Source organism: Pezoporus occidentalis, unplaced genomic scaffold (assembly GCF_034315485.1).
Source record: "Pezoporus occidentalis ecotype Australia unplaced genomic scaffold, CSIRO_AGI_Poc_V1 ctg221, whole genome shotgun sequence".
Lineage (NCBI taxonomy): Eukaryota > Metazoa > Chordata > Aves > Psittaciformes > Psittacidae > Pezoporus > Pezoporus occidentalis.
In genome coordinates this window covers 1,084,890-1,099,565 of record NW_026914084.1, presented here as the reverse complement: position 1 = coordinate 1,099,565, position 14,676 = coordinate 1,084,890, and the positions used below count along the sequence as shown (strand labels likewise).

At 58.0% G+C, this 14,676-nt stretch overlaps 1 protein-coding gene across 1 annotated transcript; it reads right to left on the bottom strand.

The window, feature by feature from the left end:
- Window positions 1–1,040: 1,040 nt before the first annotated feature.
- NPTXR (neuronal pentraxin receptor) lies at window positions 1,041–11,395 on the bottom strand. Its single transcript, XM_062620537.1, has 5 exons — window positions 10,594–11,395; window positions 3,993–4,215; window positions 3,619–3,863; window positions 3,127–3,306; window positions 1,041–2,731 (listed from the first exon to the last, which is right to left on the bottom strand). The coding sequence occupies exons 1-5, from the start codon at window positions 11,173–11,175 to the stop codon at window positions 2,507–2,509; spliced, it is 1,455 nt and encodes a 484-aa protein (XP_062476521.1). The 5' UTR covers window positions 11,176–11,395; the 3' UTR covers window positions 1,041–2,506.
- Between the last annotated feature and the right edge of the window lie 3,281 nt (window positions 11,396–14,676).

The window sequence follows — 14,676 nt, the reverse complement described above, 5'->3', positions numbered from 1 at the left end:
TAGCTTACAGGAGTGGACAGGCTGTTTCCATCCTTGTTCATCCTCCCACATGTCTCCTGCCTTGGCTGGCAGCCCCAGCAGTCCCCTTGCAGGGCTCCTGCAGTTTTCATAGGAGAATCTTCTGGACCAGTCCCCCTTCCCCATTTCGCCTCCTCTTAAGTTTGTGACCCAAGCAATGGTTTTGGGAGTTTCCATCTCTAAAAAATGCTGTCCTTCTAATTATGTTCCTGTTACTTTTGTGCATGAGAGAAGGGGTCGCCTACTTGAATCCCCTTCTGTTAGTGATGGGGTTGAGCTTCCAGCTCAGCGAAGCCCTTGAGTGTGTGCTTCAGCTGGAGTGTGTACTCAGAGTTATCTTTTTCCTTCCAAAAAACTCTCAAATTCGAGATGTGCTGAAGGACTGAAGGCAACAGCTCCAGGCTTTGTTTTAGTGCATTAAATACCCTCCAGAAGGAGAAGTGGGAGATGGGGTGATGGTTTTGTCTCAGCAATGGCAGAGCTTTGGGGAAAACAGTGTCCTCTGGCACTGTGTTCCCTAAATATTAGTGAGGTTGTGCCTTTGAAGGAGAGACAGGACCCCCTGAGGGGCAAAAGAATAGTGCAGACCTGGGCACAGGTTACTCTAGGATAGGTGGCTGCAAGAGCTGTGCCTAGCTAGGTCAGGAACTCATTACTAGTGCCTGATTAGGTTTATACCTTGCCATCCCAGCCTGACCTGTAGATGGTTTTTGCTCTCCTGTTGTTGGGATGGGGGTTCCTCCTCAGTGGAAAGGTGCTTCCCCCACCTCCCCAGCAGCAGCCTGTACCCGTGCTGCTCCACAACAGGGTAGGTGAGAGAGCTGCCCAAACAGTGACACCCCCATCCGGGGCAGCAACACCCAGACCCTTGTGATGGTTATCTCTGTAATGGCAGCCACACAGCTGCTGGTCTGGCTGTCTCCCTTGAGGGATGCCACCCTAAGCACCCCAGGGGAGGATGCCTCTGCTTGGGCCACTCGGTCCCCCCCGTCCCCACAGTGACCTCGTATCCCTCAGGAGGCTCCAACAGAAAACATCACGTTTATTGTTCACGATCAGCTTTACAAAAAAGCATCCCAACACTGCTGCGCATCAGGGGCCCGCCACAAGCGTGCATGAGAAAGCGCGCAAGCAGGTGAGGAAGAGGGGGCAGCCCAGTGAAGATCACAGTGTTTCCCACTTGGCATGAGGGCTGTGCCCCATCCCCACCATGTGCCCCCCCCGGCAGGCTGAGTCACCCCACTGGTGGTGGGGATGCTATGGGAGGCGATGCTGGGTGGCTGGGCTGTCCCCTCTCCCTGCTTCACCTCTGCTGGGCACAGGGGAGGCCGTCACCAAAAGCACAAATGGGGCTTGGGGTAATGGGAAGCACTGGAAGCTGGGCAAAGCACTAAGCAACCATGAGACCCCCGAAGTAACCCTCCCACCCTCCCCAGACGCTCACACGCACTCACACATCTACACGTTGGTCACCGCACAGCATGGAAACAGCATATTCTCAGGCACTCCACAGGGAAAATACCAGCCTGCCCCATCACCCTCCTAGTCCAAGGCTGGTGGCAGCCCTGTCCCTGGTGAGGAGCAGCTCAAAGCAGGGGACCAAGAAGGCAAGGGCAGCAACACAGTCCAGTGCCCAAAAGGGCGGGAGACAGACAGCAGGGTTCCCCCAGCCACCACCATCCTCCATCTCCTTTTCTTCTTGCTTCTGCTCCCTTCAACAGCAGTTGCTGCACTCCTTCCCCCTTGGCCAGGGCTGGGGAAGATGCTTTGCCCCTTTCCCCCATTCCCTTGGTGGCCAGCTGATCTCCCATCTTGAGGGGGTTGGCCATTCTGCTTCTTCCTGCCTCTAAAGCCTGATGCCCCTCAGACAACCCTGCGTGAACAGGCAGCAGAGGCAGGAGTACTCCTCGTGTACTGGGGGTTGCATTGCCCTACCAATCCCCCACCATCCTCCCTCGTCCTCCCCAGGGCCACACTTGACAAACCAGGGCAGCAGGAGAAGAGGGATGGGGCCGGAGGGGAAGATCCTCGCAGCCAAGCCTTTGGGCTCATTCAGAGTACAGGCTCACAGTAACAAGAGAGTGCGGCACTATAAATAAATAAGGAAAGAGGATGTGCTCGGCAGGGTGCCCGCACACTTGGCACCCCGCCAAGGCCAGACTATACTCTGGGTGGATGGAAGTCTCCTTCCTACTCCCTTCTGGGGGTGCTGACAAGGCGGGGACCCTCACCATACCAGAGATACCTGTGGGTATGGCAAGGTCCTCCCAAAACAGAAGCGGGGCAAGGTGAGACCCAGAGGCAGGCGTGCTAGGAGGGGGGAAAAGCCACACCATCAGTGTGGGGTCAAGAGGGAGGCCGCCAGGAGCCCCTCTCCCTCCCAGGATGCCAGCACAGGGGGCTCGGTGGTCTGGGAGGGGAGAAAGGGGCTCCCTGCATTGGGGCTGCCACAGGGCTCCTTGGCACTGGGGAGGGGGTGAGGGACTGCTCATGCCTTCCTCCCTTCCTCGCAGGCAGCAAAGCTGCCCTTGCTGGCACCCCCGAAGACCTCCACTGCCTGGTCATCCCACTGGATCACGTTGCCCTGGAGGCGGGAGGTGCAGTTGGCCAAGGCCAGGATCTCCACCGGTGCCAGCATGTGGTCCCACACGCTGAACTGCGCCAGCTCCCCCACGAAGGCCTGCGTGGCATCGAAGCGTCCTCCCAGCGTGTCCTGGGAAAGAGCAGGAGAGGTGGTGGGACAGGAGAAGGGAAACGCATCCAGTGGGCAGACAGTGCAAGGGGGAGAGGGAGAAGTTCAGGAGAAACAGAGTGAGATGCCCAATGGCAATGAGGGAAGCGGGTGGATGCATGAAGGAGATAGAAGACAAGGTGAGGAGCAAATGGAGGACAGAGGGAAGAGAGAAGAGAAGACAGTGTGCTCCTGCAGGCAGCGCAGAGGTCAGCTGAGCAGGCAGGAGAGCTCCTTGCCCAAGCTGCCAACGTGCCATCCTCAGTGCTCCTGCCCATAGCAACCCCTGCCCCCTCCCCATTTGGGGGCTGCCCCCTGGCCAGCTTCACACCAAAGCAAGGTGAACCAGCAGATCTCGGTGTTGGGGTGGCACATACCTGCTCCTGGCCCAGGATGATGACGCCCTGAGGCTTGATGGCATGCCAGGAGGCCAGGTTCTCACCGGCACCCCGTTGCTCGCCGTCCTGGTATGCTGACCACTTGCCATCCCGGGTGGTCCATGCCACACAGACGTGGTGCCAGGCCTTGTCCTTCAGGCTCAGGGGCAGCTGGGCAACCTTTGAGAGAAGAGCAGGAGCCCAGTGCTCGGTGGGACTGCTGGGGGACCCTGGTGTCCTTGCAGAGCAGGTGGTAAACCCCATGGTGATAGCACCCCAAATTCTACAGACACCCCAAAGTACTGCTTCTCCCTCTCAGAACACACCCCAGTGAGCCATCCTCCTCATTGTTCTGCCTCCCCCTCCATTCCAGGCCCCTTCCTCCCAGCTCCCCCACACCAGTATCCCCAGGAGCATCATTTCCCAGGGGGGTTGAAGTAGGGGAAATGAGGGCAGGGGCTTTCCTCCCACCCCTCCTGTGGCTGGGCTGACCTTGTCATTGATGAGCAGCTCCAGGGGGTTGCTGCCCCACTCCAGCAGCACAATCTCATTGGGCTGGCTTGGGACTGAGTAAGAGAAAGGGGTACCGAGCCCCCCCAGGGCTTTGGACTTCAGCCACATGCAGATGGTGAAGGCATAGAGCTCTGGCAGGCTCTTCTTCATGCGGGCATACATGTAGTTGTTCTGCACAGGGATGGTCACCTTGAAGGCATCGGGAGGGCTGTAGCCCTGTGGTCCTGTGTTTCAAGGATGGGGAGGAGGGAGAGAGGAGGGTCAGCATGAGGGTGCCCCCATCCTGTTGTGGAGATGCACATTGGGGTAGGGACCTCCCTGCACTACCTGCATCCCTGCCGGGCAGGACTCACCGTGCTCCAGCTCCGTCACCCTGTTCTGGAGGGAGCTCAGCTCCTTCTCGATGTCGTGCTGGTGCTGGTTGCGGTCGGTGTTGGCGGCCTGGCGCTCCTTCTGCAGGGTCAGGATCTTGGAGAGGAGCTGCTCCTCCAACTGCTCCATCTTGGTGTGGAGGGCATCGCGGGCGAGCGCTGGGACAGTGGGTGCTGAGCCATTGGTGCGGGCTGGCAGCTCCTGCTGCACTTGGCAGCCACCACGACCAGGAGGAAAGGAGGGAGAGAAAACTCAAAATGCTGTCACTGTAAGGGGTTAAATAAGGATGTGCCCAGCCTGCACCACTGCAGGGAGCACTGGGACCACAACCCCACTTCTATACCAGGGTCTTCTCCAGCTGATGTTGCAGCTCCCCTCTCAGGGCCCCCATTTAAGTTAATTACTGCAAAATGAAGTTTGGCTGCTCTTAATGACTTTGTGCCAGGCTTTAATGACTTCAGAGCCAGAGTAAGGATGGGCTACATGGGCTCTTGGGTCATCCCTTGGCTCTGCTGCTGCAGGCAGCCTCCAATGAGGAGGAAACAATGCAGGAAAGAGCTCAGACCTCCCCTTCTGCTGCTCGTGAGGCTGCTTCACCAAGGCCAGTGTGTCAATCTCACATAACAGGACTGTAATCCTTTTATCCCAGCTCAGCCGTGCCATGTCAGGCAGGTAGCTCTCCGCAAGCCAGCTGCTCCCAGGCCATCGGGATGTCACAGAGAAGTGGAGCCAGTGGCCAGGCTATCATGTCTCTGGTCCTCAAGATATGACCTGGGGACATCAAGAGCATCTTGTCCCCAAGTTAAAACCCAGACCAAATCTCTTCCCTTGGCTGATCCAAACCGCTTCCTCTGGCAAAGATGCTCCCAGCTGCTGCTGCACCTGCAAAGATCCCAGATCCCACCCCACCAGGAGACCCCATCCCAGCTGGAAGAAAACCAGGCTGGAAGGGAGAAGATGGCCCTTTGCCATGACTCTGGGGCTTCTCTGTAAATAGGAACCCTCTCCCTTCCCCATGTCCTCTGGGTGTTAGTTGCTTTGCCATGGGCTTCGAAAGATGGTGACCATCTTGTCCATGCTGTCAGGTCTCTCCTTAAGTGTTGGAGTGGTTACCACAACCACGCCAGCACCAAGAGGGGTCTGAATAGCTGCTTCAGCATGGCTGGTGGGACATGGGGTGATGCCATCTCTGCTGATCTGGACAGACCCCTGTGGCCCCAGAGCTGGCCTGGAGGAGGTCAACAACTCATCAGTGGTTGTGGCTTCCAGCTTTTTCTTCCCTATATCCTTCTTTACCAGGATGGACAAGATTTGGTGATCATACACACAAAGATGAATGGGGGGATGCCTGCCAATGTCACCCCCAGTCTTTGCTATCCATCATGAACAGCAGAGGGGAGTGGAAGGGAGAGGAAAGCCTGGTTTGGCTGGGCAACCTTGGAGGATGGAAGCAGCAGGAAGAAGGTAGCAGGGAGAGAGGAAGTGAGGAGATGGTGTTGATGTGAGCACAAATAGCCACACGCCAGGTAACGATACACAAAGAAGAAGGAGGCTGCGATGCCCTGGGGCTGGAAGAGCCCCCAGCCAGGGCAATCCTACAGGTTTTGTGAGGAAAACCAACGTGGAAAACCAAAACCCAGCAAGAAGAGAGAGGTTGCGCAGGGGACATCGGCCAGCCCTGACCAAATGCTAGTCCTCATGCCAGCTTGCTCTGGCAGCACTGGGGATGCTCTTGCAAATGGGAGGGAAAAACACCCAGCAAAGGGTTTCCTACTTTCAGTCTCTGTAAGACAGGGAGGGATTAGCTGACAGGGAAGGGGCTTTAGCCCTTTTTTTTTTGGAGGGGGGGGAGATAGTGGGACACAGGTGTTCTTGGATACCCACTGTTGCAGCGGGCTGAAAGGCAGGGGAGAGATGTCGGGAGGGATGGAAGGGTGAGTGGAAAGGTTAATTCTCTTCCTCCCAACAGGGATAATTCCCACCCAGAGCTGCCTGTGCTCATAACCAAGCAGAGCCGGTGGTGTTGGTAGGGATGAGGTTCGCCTTTGCCTCTATGTTCCCATCCCGCAGGCTCCAACAGCATCTCTCATCCCTTCGGGCCGCCTGGCTGCAGCGGGGGCTGGCACGCTCCCGTCTGCCACACGCTTTGATTGCTCGAGCTGCGGGTTTGGAGCCTACGTCTCTGCTTTCCTGCACGGCTCCATCTGTTAATGACGAAAAAAGAAAAGGCTGGGAGCTTTTGTCGCGCTAGCTAGCCCCCAATAGCCTGCCCTACATTATTCAGTAATGACGGAGAGCTTTTTTCTCCCTCCCTTCCTCCTTCTTTTCTCCCCGCTGCTATTTTCTTCCCTCTATAACTTTTCTCCCTATGGCTTTTTCGGTTCTCTGCCTTTGGAGCATCTCGTCCTGATGCTCCCCTCCATGCACACACATGCTGTCTTTCCCCTTTTATTTAATTCTCTCCCCCTTTCTGAGTTTTTGTCTCCCCATCCCTCTTCTCCACCTGTTCCCGGCCTCTCCAGACTGGCAGCCAGGGCACCAACAACCACACACAAGTGGTTGGCTAAACCATTGCTGACCTCATGTTCCTTTTGGCAGAGGATACAGCTGGTATCCTCATCTGGCAGAGTTTGGGAGCCACCCCACCATCCCAACAGATGCCATCCTCATCCCTTCAGACAGGAGACCAGATCTCCCCACAGCTGGGATGTGCTGGGTGACTGTCCTGGTGCTGGGCTGGGCTGGGCTGCATCCCCTACCCATCCTCCACATCTCCGAGCTGCTGCTAGAGCATCCTTCTCCCAGATCAAATCGTTTGCAGCATTACTAACGCTCGATGTGCAGCTATTATCTCTCAGTGACCTTTGTGGAGGGGAATGGGGGGAAGCGCCTTCTCCCCGGCTGTTCGGCAGGCGCCCGGCTCCCATCTGCCGCGGCACAGGCAGCAGGGGAGTGGGCAGCGGGTGCGGGGGACGGTTTTTGGCCACTGGAGATGGCAAAAGAGATTGAAAGATGCCAGGTAATATTAATCACATTAAATGTCAGCGGCTGGCGGGGGGGTGGGAAGGAGGAGTTGGGGGCAGGGGGCTCTCTCGCTCGGGCTGTAGCCGTCGGTCAGCAAATGCGCATTGATTTATGTAAGGAGATCAGAACCTCATTTACTAATGCAGTGGGAAATCTGGGACCCGCTGCTCCCCCTCGGCCATGGCATGCAAGATCCCACCTTAGCCTCCAGGACAGGGCAGGACCCCAGGATGATGCCTGTGGGATGATGTCCCAGCCCATCCCAGGAAGCAGGATGCTGAGCTGGGCATGCACACATAGCAGCCCTGGTCCCTTCCCCAGGCTCACAAATCCTCCCCGCCTGCTCGCAGGTCCTCCATGGCTGCTGCTGCAGGATAGCACACTTGCTGCACAGGGAGTTTTCAGACCCTGGCACCTTTTTGGACCCTTTCAGACCCAGGCAGGAGCTTGAGGGTCATAAAACTCCAGGAGGGACCGCCCACAGTAGGGAATGAGCAGGGATGCATTGGCCTTTTCCTCCTTCTCCTCGTAAGAGTAGAACTCACCGCTGATCCCATCCTCTTCAAATCTCATTCAGGACTCTGAGTTTGGGGTTCCCCATCCTTGCTCTGCCAGAGATGGACATACCGAGCTCACCAGCCACAACGGCACAGCCACACATCAGCTGAGGAGCAAACAGGCTGTTTCAGTTCTGCCAGGGCCAGGCTTCCTACAAACACCACCAGGCTGTCCAGCTGCCACTCCGCTCCCTTACAAGTAATAGGATGACAGGGAGGAAGGGGGCATCTGGACCCCTGCACAGCCCAGGCAGGCAAGGCAATTCCCTCTCCACTCCAAAACTGCTCTGTTTCCATTGGCAACGGTAATTAAAAGCATGGAAAAGGATCATCTGGGGCCACCGCTCTCTGTGCCAAGATGCACCTGAGTGAATGCGAGCACGTGCAGAGAGCAGCGGGGGACCCTTTAAAACCAGGAGGAAAAAGCCCAGCCAGGCTCTTGCACACAAGGAAAAGAGGAGTGATGCCTCGGGAAGGGTTAGGAGGAGGTGAGGGAAGATGTCCCCATGTGAACGCTGCACCAGCACTCGGCTGTCCTCACTGAAGTGGCAGGGGGCAACAAGCAAGCCCGTGAGGGCTCTCCCTGCATCTGTCCTGGGAAGCCCTGCTACTGTGCCACCAAAATTAAGAATCAAATGACTTAATAGGTTTTTCAGCACATCAATAAATCTTGTTATGCCTTATGGCCATGGCCGGGAGTGCCTGGATTAGACCAGCGATCTAATCCAGATCTAATCCAGATCCAGGGCACTCCCTGCTACCCCAGCTCCAGAGCCTCCAGGAGTAATCCCTGCTGGCAAACCCACTGCGAGATGCCCAGGGATGCAGCATTCCCAGGGGTTCCATGGCATTTTGTGTCATCCCTCTCCTGAGACTAAGCCACCCCAGGCTTCAACAGCGTTTACTCTTCTCCTCTCCCGCTGGCTCTCACAGAGCCTCCAGCATACTGGCAGCCACCCTGGGACCATCCCCATCCAGGTCACCTTATGGGGTGATCACCATTGCCCTTTAGGGGAGCTGCTGGGGGTACCCCACATGCCACAGAATACCTCAGGAAGGCTCCTGGTGCTGACAGATGGAGCCATGCGGGATGGAGAGGAGCAGGTACCCCACTACCAAGTTTTAGGTGTGGGAAGGGACAAAGGCAAGCCAGGGTGGGAGGCCACAAGCAACCATCCCTGCACAGCTGAGGTGTGACCCCAGGGCTCAGCTGTCACCAGGCCAGCCTGAGCAGCTCCAGTGTCACAGCAGGATGGAGCCGGGACAAAGTTCCTCCCAACAGCGACACGCTGCCCTATTTCCTGAGCTGGCAGGCCTGGCCGAGCCACAGGGCACTGCATATCCCTGCAGAGCACCCTGGGGATCCTCGGGTCCTCAGCACTGTGGAAGGGATGTTTCCAGCAGCATGCTGCTTGGCTTCCTCATCAGTGAGGGCGTGTGAGCCTTGACCCAGCATCGCTTCATGCTCCCTGGGTGCATGAGAGAGTCTGCTCCAGCCCTTGTGAGCTTCACCCTCCATCACCCCAAACTTCCCACCATCACCAGAAACCCCAGAAGAGGGGCCAGGGCAGCTGGTATGTGTGTGCAGGGGCTTGTTTTGCCCCCTTTTATTTCTGAATTAGCATGCCTGCCGTCTGCACATGCATTTCTTAACCTGGGTCTGTTATCCTGCTTGTGGAAATCTGTTTGTTTGGGGCTGCAGGGTTCTTTTGGGTGGTTCTGTCTCTCCCCTTGGCTACTTGGCATTATGATAAGCCAGGCTGCATGTCCCCATCTCCCCACACGTGCCTGGCATGCCCCTGTGTTTGTCTTCATGCATGTGTGAGCATTACCCACAGGTGCTTCCTTTAGTCTCCAGCTCTTTTCTCTCATGTGTGCATGTGTTTACTTGCCTTTTGCTGTCTTTCTATCCCCATTCATACCCCCAGCCATTGCAACACCTTCTCTCCCAGCCTCATTTCTCAGCCTGTAACCTCAGCGGGTCTGAATTTTCCACCCATGCCCCACTGCTACTGTGCCCTGTGAAGGGGAGCAGAAGGGCAAAGAGGGACCCCATGGGGTGCTGCCTGACCCCCCCCCAGCTCTGCGCTCCAGGGAAGTGTGGAGAGGGCAAGAGGGAGACAAATGGGCAGACAAGGAGGTTGATGACTTGCAGGAAGCCCCTCACAGGTGGCTCCAGCTCCTGGCAGACCTCAGGGGCCAACACAGCCCTCAGAAAAGATGGGATATTTGGAGTGAGCCCCCCTCAGGGAAACCAGACAAGCCCGCCCAGCAGCTCTCCCATGCCCAAACTACTGCCCTTGGCCATATCCTGCACAGTCTGCCAAGGTCCATGTGGCTGCTGAGCCCACATTAGCCCAAAGAAGCTGACACACTGTGATGGGCCCCATCACCTTTGATGCTGCTGGGTCAGGGATGAGCCTGCTGGACACATACTGCTACAGAATAGGGACCGGGAGTGCACCCCAGGTGCCAACAGCCCGACAATGTGCTCCGGCTGCCCCTTTCTCTCTGCAGCTCCTATGAGCCATGTGAGGAAGGGGTGCCAGGCTCACAGTGCATGGCATCGCCCTTTACTTGGGAGAAGTCCCATTCATAACTGCTATGGCATCAGATGGGATTTACCTTTCTGCTAAAGAACAAGATCTGTTCCCAAGTTAACAACCTGCTCCAGTAGAGGCCTCGGCAGGTGTTACAGAGCCAGAGAGGTGCCCTACGTGGGTGCAGCCTAGGGGGGAAGTGGGGCAGCCCTAGGACCACCCTGCATGGAGGGTAGAGAGTGAGGCTGAGGGCGAGGGGTTGGACAGAGACCTTGGGTGTGAGTGGAGCAAGGACAACCTTCCTGAAGCCCCAGGAGGGGGACAAGCTGGTTTGGGAGGCGCGTGGCTGCAGGCGTGGGGAACAGCCTGTGTGGGAGCATCCCCCCAGGAGCATCTCCCCACTCCCGACCCACGGGAGCATCTTCCCCCTGGCGCATCCCCCCCGAGACCACCCCTCGCACCTCTATCCGGTCGATGCGGTCCTGGAGGGCTCGGACGGCCTCCTCCAGCTCCCGTACGGCGGGCGGCTCAGCGGGGGGGTGGCCCATGGTGCCAGGACGCGGGGCGGCGCGGAGCCCGGCGGCGGGGGGAACGGCGGCGGCGCCGGCGGGGGGGGCTCGCAGGCCGCCCTCGCAGCGGCTGAGCTTCCCGGTGAGCTCCCGGATGGTCTCCTGGTCCATGCGGATCCGCTCCTTCTGCTCCAGCGCCGTGCGGCGCAGCTGGGCCGCCGCGCTCCGCAGCGCCAGCAGCTCCTCGGGGCCGGGGCCGGTGCCGGGGCCCGTGGCCGGGCACTCGGCGCTCAGCGGCGTGCAGACGAAGCGGCTGAAGAGCGGCGGCGGCGGCGGCCCCCCGGGTAGGCGCGGCCCGGCGCTGGCCAGAGCCTCGGCGGGGCCGTGCAGCGCTCCCAGCCCCTTGTCAGCAGCGGGCAGGAGAGCGGCGGCGGCCGAGTCATTGTCGGCGGCGGCGGCGGCTGCGGGAGCGGCGGTGCCGGCCGGGTGGACGCTGGCGATGATGCAGATGATGGCCCCCAGGAAAGCCAGCATGCCCGCCGCCAGCAGCACCGCCAGAAACTTCAGGGTGGCAGCGGCGTGGGGGGCCCAAGCCCGCGGACAGCGAGAAAACGAAGCGGGCGGGGATGGATGGAGGGAGGGACGAGCGGACAAACAGCCCGAGAGAGCCGGTGGGGACGGACGGTACCGGCAGCAATAACATCAGCGCCGGGGCCCCGCCGCGCTGCTCTTATATCTGCCGGGCGGCACAGCCCGCCCCGCCCCGCCCCGCCTCCCCTCCCGGTCCCCCTCGGCCATGCGGTCCCGGGCGGTCTTGTCCCGATTTAGGGACCCCCTATCCCGAGCATCCATCCCCGGAGTGCAGGTGCGAGATGCACGGTCAGCGGGAGAGGAGCGGGCTAGGGGCGGCCGGGAGGAGCGGGTGCAGATGGGGGGCACGCAGGGGGCACCCGGGGACGGGGACAGTCGAGGCTGGGGCTCGCTGAAATGAGCCCGGCGGGAGCATCCAGGGAGGGGATGCACCTCCAGGACAGCCCAAGGGAGGGTTTTCCCCTGTGAGATGCTTGGGCTGGAAGGGCCCCTTGTCACACTGAGGATCAACACCTCAGTTAGGTGTTCCCCAGGAGGGTCTTTCAAGCTGCTGTCGGGCCTTTCCTTCCTTGTGTTCCTCCTACAAATTAAGCCAGCAACCTGCCAGCTCTTGGGAATGCCTCCTCCGGGAGGTCGGTGGGACAGCCGTCTTGGTTCTTCCACTCCACGCACAACTGTTTCGTGGAGAAGCAGCAAGATGCCTCACCCACTGCCCTGCGCACCCTGCCATCCATTCAGGAAATAGCCACCTACACTTCATCTTCCCCTACCATCGCTCTATCCTAAACCACTCATAAAGAAGACACTTCATACACCCACTTTCTCCTTGCTCTGACAGCATGCTCACGCGTCCAACACAAGCTGTGTCGTCTCGTCTTCCCTTCCCTGGGCATGCCAGGGCCTCGGCCATACAGCCCAGCCAAGCAAAGAGGAGCAGTGGAGGGAAAGCAAACAAAATCGATTTTAAACTGTGCTCAGTAATGGCAGGAAGTCCTTCCTAGCCAGCAGGGAAGCAGCAGCATATGTGTTTAAAACAGCTCTAGAGCTGGCTATGAAACACTGGTAAGGATTCCATCTTCACCCCACAGGCATGTTTGAATGGATAGCAAGGGAGCTACAGCTACAAAGGCTCCTCAGATTTGGCTTCATGTGAGCAGACAGAGGCATGCTGCCAGTGGGACACAGTCACCCTCTCTTCGTGCAAGTGCATTGCACCCCAGCCTCCCAAAATCCTCAACCTGGAGCCAGTAAGAGGCCTGGCCAGATCAAGGTGCTGGGAGGCTGTGGGGAGGAGGAGAGGATGGAAGGAAGTCATATGGGATGGAGGAGGGAAAGATGAAAAGAATAGGTTTAAGGAAGAGGGGAAATCTTGAGGAAGGAAAGTGGAGTTGAGTAAGCTGGTGGACATGGAGAAAGCCCAGCAATGGGCGCCTATCCCTGGCAGCCAGTGCTCAGTGTATGTGAGTGCTTGGTGCACTGGGATGAGCTCACTGATGGTGCAGGCTCAAAAATGGTATAGATGAGGCCCTCAGTGATGCAGGTTAGTGGTGGACTTGACAGTCCTGGGGTAAAGGTTGGACTCAGTGATCTTCAAGGTCAGAGGCCGGTGTTCTCCCTTCATGTCCCTTCCTGGTGTTGGGGGATTGCACCCCTGTGTCACCCCTGCCTGCAATGTGCCTGTTGCTGTCAGCAGTCAGACAGAAGCAGGTTCAAAATGAACCCATGTGGGAGCTGGACCAGCCCACCCGACCCCACAGCACGCAGGTCAGGGAGGGAGGGATGTCCTTTACCTGCAATTCTGCCAAAAAATGCCGTACAGCTCTACAAGGCTTTTCAGGCCCCCGGCCGGCGGAAGCTGGCAGCTTTGCACTGGCTCAGCCATCCAGATTCTCCTGCCAAAGGAGGCTGCAGGGTCATGGTGGACAGGTTCATCCCTCCGGCTGATGCTGCTGTGGCAGTGAGTGGGATGGGTGAACCCTCCACACCAGCTCCAGCCCACTTGCCCATGCTGAGGTAGAAGAGTTGGGTGCTGCACAACAGGGCAGGGCTCACAACTCCTGGGATCCCAACATCTCCCTCTCCCTCAGCAGGGATCACAACTTCTTCCTGGAGACAAAGAGGTGGCAAAAATAGATTTTCACAGGGGGTAATGACTCAGACTGGTCAGCAGCCAGAGCTGCCTCCCTGTCCTGCAAATAACCATCCAAAGATGCTCGGTGGACAGCTGGTGATGCTGAAACTCTGCCCTCCTGTATGCAATGGGATGACGGGAGGTAATACGTGATAGGGGGAATTTGGGGAACCTGGTGTTTTGATCATGATTTGGCAACAGAAGCTGGTTTTAACAAGAGCTCACAGATTCATCCCAGAGAGATGAGGAGGGAGCAAGTAAGGAATTTTCTTCCAACTAATTAACAGCCAAATGGCATCTTGGGCTGGCAGCTATCTCTAAGGGGGGGCTGCAGCCAGGGCAAGGCAGGCCAAGGGACTGTCCCGCTGCAGCCCCCGGGTGAGGACGACATTTGGGATGGCTGCTGGCATGAAGGACAGCTCTCCTCTAAGCCAGGTGGACATGGCGCCTCATGTCCAACCTCCCCTGTAGGAGCAGGGCAGCCCCTTGCCAACCAGGGGGAAACCCTGGCTCATTCCTGCTGTGCATGCCAGCAGAGTGGTGGGGCTGAGGAAAGCGGAGAGACTTTCCCAGGGGAGGGTAATCTGGAGCCTCTGGGGTGGGCATTTACCCAGCTCTGGGGTGCACCCAGGGCCACCCTAAAAAGGGAAAAGAACTCCACTGCAGCTGCCACCCCATGGACCCAAATCCACCTTCTCCTTAAACAGGAGACTCCAGCCCATTTCATTTGGGGATCTGCAGATTCCCCATAGCGTAGAAATGCAGGCTGCTTTCATTTCAAGTCTCTCAGCCCTGCAGACGCAGCTTCCATCACTAGGCACTGCTTCCACCAGCACTCTTGTGCAGGAGCTTGTTGGATGTCCAGTCATGGCTGGTATCTGCCTCCAGCTCCAGGAACATTTTGAGGCTTCATTTGCTGTACTTGGATCCAGTCAAAAGCCCACTTGCCATTGAGCAAAACCGGGGTGCAGGAGCAAGCAAGAGAGTACTTCGGCATGTAGTGGAGGCAAGGTGAACCTCACGGCACAACATGAGTAGCACAACACCGTGGCTGTGCTCAGCTTTGGTGGGCAGTGCAGCACTCCCAGCCAGCTGAGGCATGTCACCACGGGAGAGGGCTCTCCTATGGCTTTTTGAGCCTCTGACACCGGAGAAGCATCTCCAGGCACCTGCAGCTTTGGCTGACAGAGCAGAAACTCTCCAGCAGGAGTCCCTTCGGCCCAATCTCTCCTCTGGGTGAGACCCAGATCACAATGCAGAAGGGCAGCCCTGAGGGTGATCTGGTCAGAGCCAGCTCAACGGTGAGACCCCAC

Excerpts from the sequence above, each read along its gene's own strand:
- NPTXR (XM_062620537.1), bottom strand. The coding sequence starts at position 11,175 with ATGCTGGCTTTCCTGGGGGCCATCATCTGCATCATCGCCAGCGTCCAC. Across the intron at positions 3,864-3,992 it reads GGTGACGGAGCTGGAGCACG|GACCACAGGGCTACAGCCCT; the intron begins GTGAGTCCTGCC and ends CTTGAAACACAG. Across the intron at positions 2,732-3,126 it reads TCATCCTGGGCCAGGAGCAG|GACACGCTGGGAGGACGCTT; the intron begins GTATGTGCCACC and ends GCTCTTTCCCAG.